The following is an 8,339-nucleotide window of genomic DNA, read 5'->3' on the forward strand; positions in this document are numbered from 1 at the left end:
TATATTAAAAAATTAAATTACGACTAAAAAGAGCTAATTCCTACAAGTATATTAAAAAATTAAATTATGACTAAAAAGAGCTAATTCCTACAAGTATATTAAAAATTAAATTATGACTAAAAAGAGCTAATTCCTACAAGTATATACAAAAAAAATTAAATTATGACTAAAAAGAGCTAATTCCTACAAGTATATACAAAAGAAAAGGATTTAAATTATGACTAAAAAGAGCTAATTCCTACAAGTATACACAAAAAAATTAAATTACGAATAAAAAGAGCTAATTCCTATAAGTATGTACAAAAAAATTAAATTATGACTGAAAAGGGCTAATTCCTACAAGGATATATATAAAAAAGAAAAAAAGGCTAATTCTCACGTAAAAAAACATGAACTGAAGTAATAACAGACAAAAACAGTAGTTAGCCAGAGCTAGTAAATGGCCAAACAGAAATGCATAAAGATGAATATGTGTCCTTTTATGATAAAATATATGGTTCACAATGTTTACACCTAACAACAGTAGTCTGAGAAAGCTCCAAAAGATCAAGAAAACCACAAATTTCTAAGCAAAATATCTTGGTTTCAAAGGAAGTGAGAAAATTAGAGTGTTGTAGCCCAAAACACAAAAATATTCAGGTATTCCAAACTCTTAGCAAGACCAACTATAATACTGAAATTACACAAAAATAACTATAACCAAATAAAATCTACTTGAACAAACCGTAAGTGATAAAAGATACTTATAAAACATATCAAATTAATGGTGAAATGAAGAAAATATACCCTACAAAGTTATTACTGAACCTATAATTTATAAAGAATGATGATGCATTCTGCTTATTTCATATTATAATTGTCATCAACAAATTCGTTCTGTTATTCTTGAGTTTTGTACATTACAACAGTTCTCAAACTGTGGACCAAGGGCTCCTTCAGGTGGTCCATCAAAGAGCTGCATAATTATGGAAAGGAAGTGGCAACAGTGAATAGATCTCATTATGATACATCGACATAAAAATATAATTGAGGTGGTCTGTGAACAAAAAAATTTGAGAAACAATGTTATAGAACATTAAATCATACTAAAGATAGTTAAATTGAGTTATATCATTTTATAAAGTGTTTTCATATGAAGTGGGAAAATTTAATAACATTTTTATTACAGAATATAAAAGAAAAAGACAGCACATACTCATATGATATTTTTATAACATATAAAATATTAAAAATAAAAGCTATTACTTCTAATTAACAGAATTTACTCATATAAACATACATTATTAGGGTGACTACGAATGGCCACCTAGTTTGAATATATTACAACTAACAGAGAAATAAATGACAGTAGCAATGTACATTTCATGAATATATGTAAAAAAAATGTTCTATACTCTAAATCTTTTACATTGGTAAGATATGTCTAGTACAGAAAATGTTGTTACTTGTCATTTAAATAAAACTCATACGAATGGCCACCTAGTTTGAATATATTACAACTAACAGAGAAATAAATGACAGTAGCAATGTACATTTCGTGAATATATGTAAAAAAAATGTTCTATACTCTAAATCTTTTACATTGGTAAGATATGTCTAGTATAGAAAATGTTGTTACTTGTCATTTAAATAAAACTCATAGTAAATGTGGTATTGTTCATTATACTTCTACAAAACCTATTTGGTTTCTCAGATTCAATAAAAAAGTTATTTCTGTAAATCATATTTTTATTATCATAATTGTTTTGATGAGTATGTACAATATAATACTATTTCAGTTTAATTTAACCAAAAAAGTTTATAAATCACCCCAAGTTATAGCACAACACCATAAAAAAGGTGCCTTTCTTTGTACTTCATGCAACAAATAATAAACAAGGAATATTGAATGCAAAATAACTTAAGTACATACAAGTTTACCAATTTTTAATTGTGTATTTTAATTTAAACTGTGCTACATACACTAGAACCGCTGAATACTCATCACTTTAACACTGAGAACATTAAACTATGAATCACGTGGCTTGTCATGGGACAATACTCGTTACCTGCATGGGGGAGGGGGTTCAGAGTGTAAGTACATCCTAAATATGTTATTAGGATAGAGATAATACTCACTATCTGATATCAAGAACGTGTATATCAAACCATAAAGCCATTTATAAAGTTGATAAGCAAGGAGTTAAGCAACATAACTGCCCTATATACATGGAAGGTAAATGGAATGAGATCAACTGATATAAGTATGTCATTCTTAAGTGATAACAGGCCTTTTTTATTATTTACAATAATATATATATAGAGGTTTGAAATTCTTATCATCTGATGCCTAGGATAACAAGCTTTTACCATTATAATTTGTCCATTCCATAAGTAGTTTTTTTAGGGTTTTTTTCACATTGTTCCTTCTAGTGCAAGACAAGAGGGAATCCTCAATAATCACAGCATTTGAAATTCTTTTAGCAGGATTAGAGTAAATTAATCTACAAGACTTTTTTTCCTTTTTATCAGCTATATTTTTGTGCATCAGCAATACCAAGCATAGGCTGCATGTATACCCGATTTGATTTTATTACTCATCAAGATCTCTACCAGCCTACCCTCAAATTGAAATTATTTTAGGCAGGATTAGAGTAAATTGATCTATGAGACCTTGGACATGGTCAAATGCATCAATCAAAAGGGTGTGACCTCCTGAGTCCAAAACTGTAATTAGATCTCAAGTCAGTCAAAAGATGATGAAGCTATGAGCTAATAGTTTGTACTTGAAAAACTCAGAGCCATTCTATGAGCCACTATGCTACAGCTAAAAAACACTGGAAAGATTTCTAGTGAGCCACACAAGTTTCCAAAACTACTGAAACTGAGATAGTCTAGCACATACACACAAATATTTTAAAATGTGTATCTCTAAACCTCAAAGTAAAACTATATACACAAATACATACATATATATCCCTTTAATTCACAAACCCACAATCACTGACACAGTAACAAACATTTTAATTAATGTAACAATATCACCATATTGTTGTTACAAGTTGTGTGTATGTATGTATAACACCATTTAGTTTGGGGCAGCATTAATGTTAGAAACCATAAGATACATAGATGAATATATATTTATGCAGCCAGTGGCACTGTATTGATTATATTCACTCCTAAATAAAAGAGAATCCTATAAGTTATATTCTACTTTTCTGTATGTGTCTTATGGGACAGGATAGGTTTTTAAGATGGGCAAGTAGATTTTTCTAGCATTTTGTTCCACAGACAAAAAAATAATAATTTTTGAAATGTAGTCCTTGATACAAAACATATGATTCTATATAGGAATGTAAGTGGACAACAACAACAAAAAAAAACACTAAAAATCTGGCATAACCAAGAGAAAAAACTATAATAACAGTAAAAGTAATATAAGACATATGAGTAATATTGCATTGGTCCTAATATTTCAACTGTTAACCATGCACTAAGAAAAATATAAAATGATAAAACCCTATAACCAGAGTGCTTTTAAAAGGTATACCTTTCGAAAGCACTCATGTTACAGGCTTTTTTTCTCTTTTATGTAGACTTCTTGAACCTACATGTTTTTTGACATCATTAAGAAAAAACAAACATCAGCATGAGAAAAAATTCAATTATTTCAAAAAATAGATCTTTTGAGCAATACCTAACTTATGCTACAAATACTGAAGTTGTTACCTAGTTTGAAATTGTAAAAAATTTATTAAGATGTAAAGTTTTAAGTGTTTATCATTTACTGGAACTGGCAGTTATTGTAAGTTTAAACATAAATACTTTCTCAGCAAGTAGAGGTTTACCTGTTCTTCTAGCTATTGCTGTTACCCTTTGTAAAGCTTCACTTTGCTGAAAGATGTGGCTATGAGTGATGGCTAAACTACTATAAGAGCTACGAGCACTGCTGCCCGAACTGCTCATTCCCGAGTCTCCACTTTCAAAACTCCATGAAAGTTTTCGAGTATGTTGTTGTCTGTGAGAACCTCTTTGATTCAAATTCCTATCTATTCCCTCTGGAGGCTGAGGAATACCAAATGTGTCAAATATATCACATATTTCTGCTATTAAGTTGGTTGTGTATGGTAATTTAGGAGTATCTTCAGGTACATCCATGGTTAGGCTATCAATATCAACAAAACACAAGTTTGCCTGAAAACAAACATACAAGTTAAATTACAACAATTAAAATAATAATCCACAATAAAACAATGTATTATTCTTTATGTAACAGAAGCTTAAACCACTTCCTTCTCGCCTAATAGACATCACATTGGATAAACTTTCTAACTAAAACATATGGTCACAAAATATTTCCAAAGAACTTGCATTAAAAATAAAAAGAAATTTTTAATTATGACATTAACAAACATAGGTATGGTAGCTGGAATCACTGGATGTTACTTTTTCATAAACTTAATACAATAACAGTATCAACTGTAGTAATTTTACCTGTGATATTATGCACAAATATTTTTTAAGTATTTAATTTGGGCTAAAGATTAGGTTATAATAATTCAATTTTTAACAAAATGGGTATGCATACATTTTCAGGACAAACAAAAAGTGAGTATTATAACAGATTCCATGGCACACATGAATTTTTACCTATTGTTACAAAACATACACATATGGTACTTATTCCATGGTACATACACTCTTAATAACTGCCATAAGACATACGAAAACAGTATTTATTCCATGGCACACAGTGTTATGCATTGTTACAAGACATGCACATTGGTATTTAAGCCGATATTTCAATGAAGAGACAAAGCAATAAAACATCACAAAATTGGTTTGCTTAAAGCATGACTACAGCAATACATGTCTGAAAATTCCTTAGCCAAAGTGCTGTATTTTGAATAGGCCTTAAAGCCATAGTCTAGTGAACACATTGTGCTTGTACTAAATTACCACAACTGGGATTAATGTACCAATTTATTTTCTCTAAAGGGACACAATATCTCTAGCCTACTGAGCTATAAAATGTTAGTTTCTAATGTGAGACTTAGGGTTGAAATGTTCTAAATGTAACTGGCTGTACACAAAAATTTATACAATGCTATTTAACTGAAACTTATATCTAAATTAAAGCCTCATTTTTGTGAATGTAAGTTAATGACATTAAACAACAAAGTACTAAAGTCTGTACTCTACTAGCTTATAATCAATTTAGTTTAGTGCTAACCTAGTCTTTAGTGGCTACAATAAATAACTTACACTTCGAAAAACAAAAATATTTCAGCCAATCTATCACAAAAATGCTTTCTTCTCTACAGAAAAACTACACAAAAGAAAATTAGCAAAATCCCAACTGACCTCTCCAGGTATACACAATTGTGACCTGTCTTCTGTGCTATGCTGTAATCCCATGATATAAGGAACTGGAGCATCCAGAAAATGTTGAAGAGAGGCAGGGAGGATAGGCACATACACATGTTGCCATGAGAAAGGGAACAAAAGAGTTGTGATACCCTCTGCTACTAACATCAACTTGTGATATTCTGAAAGATTGAAAGATAACTAGTTAAAACAATTACTTTATCATACATTTTAACAAAACCCATTGAACCCTCTCAGTATGGGCAAGTCAAAGTGCACATGTCACGACTTTTTATAATTATATTCAAAATATAATTAAACTATTTTATCATCATGGTATATTAACAAACTTGGTTAATAAACCAACTTTTAATATTATACAAATTTTAAGTTCTTAATTTTATAAGGAGATATTTAAAAAAATCCTCAATCTTACTCTAGTATGAGAATTGTGTCATTTGCTCTCCAGGTATCCACCTCTTATCTAATTTATTTACCACCACTCCAAGAAGTACAGAATTCAATCTAAATTACTCATCATAATATTGTTATTATTCAACTAAAGCATAATTTTTTATAGCCTTCAATCTTTTATGGATACAGAACCATAAAATAAAAAATCAGTTCCATCTTGCCACGCCCACTTGTCACATCATCTCTTTCACAAATTGCTAATAGTTATATTATTTATAACCAACAGAAAGCCAAACTTTTAATCCATCAAATAACATGTTATATTACATTGTTTTCTGTACAGAGAATTATCTATTTTGCTTCCAGTTCAAACTATATTCCCACAGGAAACACATCGACAAGCTCAGATGAAATTTTAATGGCTCTTATTACATAGTTAGAAAAACAAAAAAATTATAATAGTTACAGGGTACTATATGTTTTTTACACGTTATTATTCTGTATTCTTAGGTGTATTATTTAATTAAATAAACAATTAATTAGGATAGTAGTTATATAATTCAATAGGGTAACATGAGCCACACTGTTGCTGAATGATTTACAACTTGTATGGTGGGAGTATTAGTCAGACAGGGTTCAAATGGCAATAAAACAATAAATCTAAGTAGAAATGAATATATACTGTTATGAGTTTTAAGCTACTTAGAATAAACAAATGTAGTTTCATTTCAGAAAGAAAAAGGGGTAATTTAAATTTATTTTCATACTGTTTATGGTGGTTATGAGGTCGGTCAAATTGACCAATCCTGTTTAAAGTTAGGGTTGAGAAAATAACAGAAAAAATATAAATACTTCATTAAAAATTCTGAAACTCTAAAGGTAAACTTGGGTAAAGATTTAGGTTGAATCAACCAAGCCTGCAGCAAGTGTCAATACACTGACCATTTGACAGCATAAAGAAGAATACCTTGGTTTAATGTACATTCACCAAATTATACAGTTCAGATTGGCCAGTAACTTATTCTGATAGCAGTATTCAGTTACAATGTGTACAGATATGTTTAACAAATTAGGAAAAAATCATTCAAATACTGCAAAATCCTTCTCAATGAACTTAAATGTACATTTCTTGTCTTAATTAATAGAAACTCTATGATATATGGTTTGAACATGGCAGAGAAATAAGAAATAAAGCTCAATGTACAGAAAACTTGTGGAATGTCATGTTAAAGAAACTCCTTAATACGTTTGACATTTAACACAATACAGATTACTAGTATGGTCTTACCTTTAGAACACAACAGAACTTGGTTTTCTAACAAGACACATGAGAAGAGTTGAACTACATTGACCACACCTAGTGTGGAAAATAACTCCTGCAAGGAGTATTCAAACAGAGGCAATTCCCCAGCCCCTGCAAGTAGATATAGAATAAAAAAAAGTCTTTTTTTTTTTTACTTTTAGTACTATTTGTCAGAATTGAAGGAAATAATAAATAGCATATTTTAGCCTTAGTAGTTATCTCCATTTTATTATAAAAGTTTTAATTCCAATCATCTTTTAAGTTTCTCAAGACTCTGGTACCATGTCAGACACATAAAACAGCATTTAATAAATTATAATATATTATGCATTGTTTTTTTATAATGGGAATGTGAAAAATCAAATTCCTTTTTATTTTATACTATTGGATTAGAAACTTGTCTTTATTTTTACTTAAAAAAGACATTTTTTTCTTTTTTCTCTTATACTAATATAATATTTTAGAGCATACAAAAAGATAATTAAACTATGTATTTCATTTCTAAACTGAAACAAGTGTTTATGTAATACACTCTTTCAGTACATTCTGTAGCTCAGAAATAGGAAAATACCAGTGACTCTGGCTTATTACCACTAGCTATTCTTAGAGACATTTTTTTATACTATGTATCTACTAAGTTGCTTGTGGGTACATGAATTTCTTGGTTACAGAGTCCCTAATAACATAAGTCACACAAAGTTAAATACCATCAATACAGCTGTTAATCCAGCTAGTTGCTGTTGAGAGCTACTACGTATCTTTACAAAGAAAATTAGTGGTCTCACTCAATTTGGTCATTTCTTTAACACTGAGTATAGTGACAAGTATAAAGATAAGAATTATTCAATATGATGTAATGTGTTGACCACACTGGTGATATACAGTATAAAACAAATTTGTGATTTGTGGATTAAGTAATTCCACATAAAAGTATATTCAAGAAAAATCCGTGAACCAGTGATAATGGTAAGTGGGGGCTTGAAGCTACCTCAAAATATGCCTTTGCCTCTCCTGTATCCTGCATCCAATGAACAATGCTTACTGTTAAAATTGGTTCACTTTCTAAATACAATATATATGCCTACAAGATCTAGAGTGCAACTTCCCTCAGCTGTTTAACCTGCCCACCTCATTCCACTTATCAGGGAGAGTTGTGTCACTCCTTCTGTGATTTGAGGGTTAAGTCCTTCAACAGAAAAGTATAATTCCTACTGAGAGAGAAGTGTACAGGTACAGTCCATTATATTCTTTATTTTTCAATTAACTTTTTAAA

General features: G+C 29.9%; 1 protein-coding gene across 1 annotated transcript in view; it reads right to left on the bottom strand.

Annotated features, from left to right (window-relative positions):
- LOC106461293 (DENN domain-containing protein 5B-like) overlaps positions 1-8,339 on the bottom strand; it is a 92,453-nt gene that overhangs the window by 63,566 nt on the left and 20,548 nt on the right. The window contains 3 exon segments of the mRNA XM_022388162.1: positions 3,831-4,176; positions 5,347-5,531; positions 7,052-7,177. Coding sequence (XP_022243870.1) covers positions 3,831-4,176; positions 5,347-5,531; positions 7,052-7,177 — 657 coding nt within the window.

This window comes from Limulus polyphemus, unplaced genomic scaffold (genome assembly GCF_000517525.1).
Source record: "Limulus polyphemus unplaced genomic scaffold, Limulus_polyphemus-2.1.2 Scaffold928, whole genome shotgun sequence".
In the NCBI taxonomy this organism is placed as follows: Eukaryota; Metazoa; Arthropoda; class Merostomata; order Xiphosura; family Limulidae; genus Limulus; species Limulus polyphemus.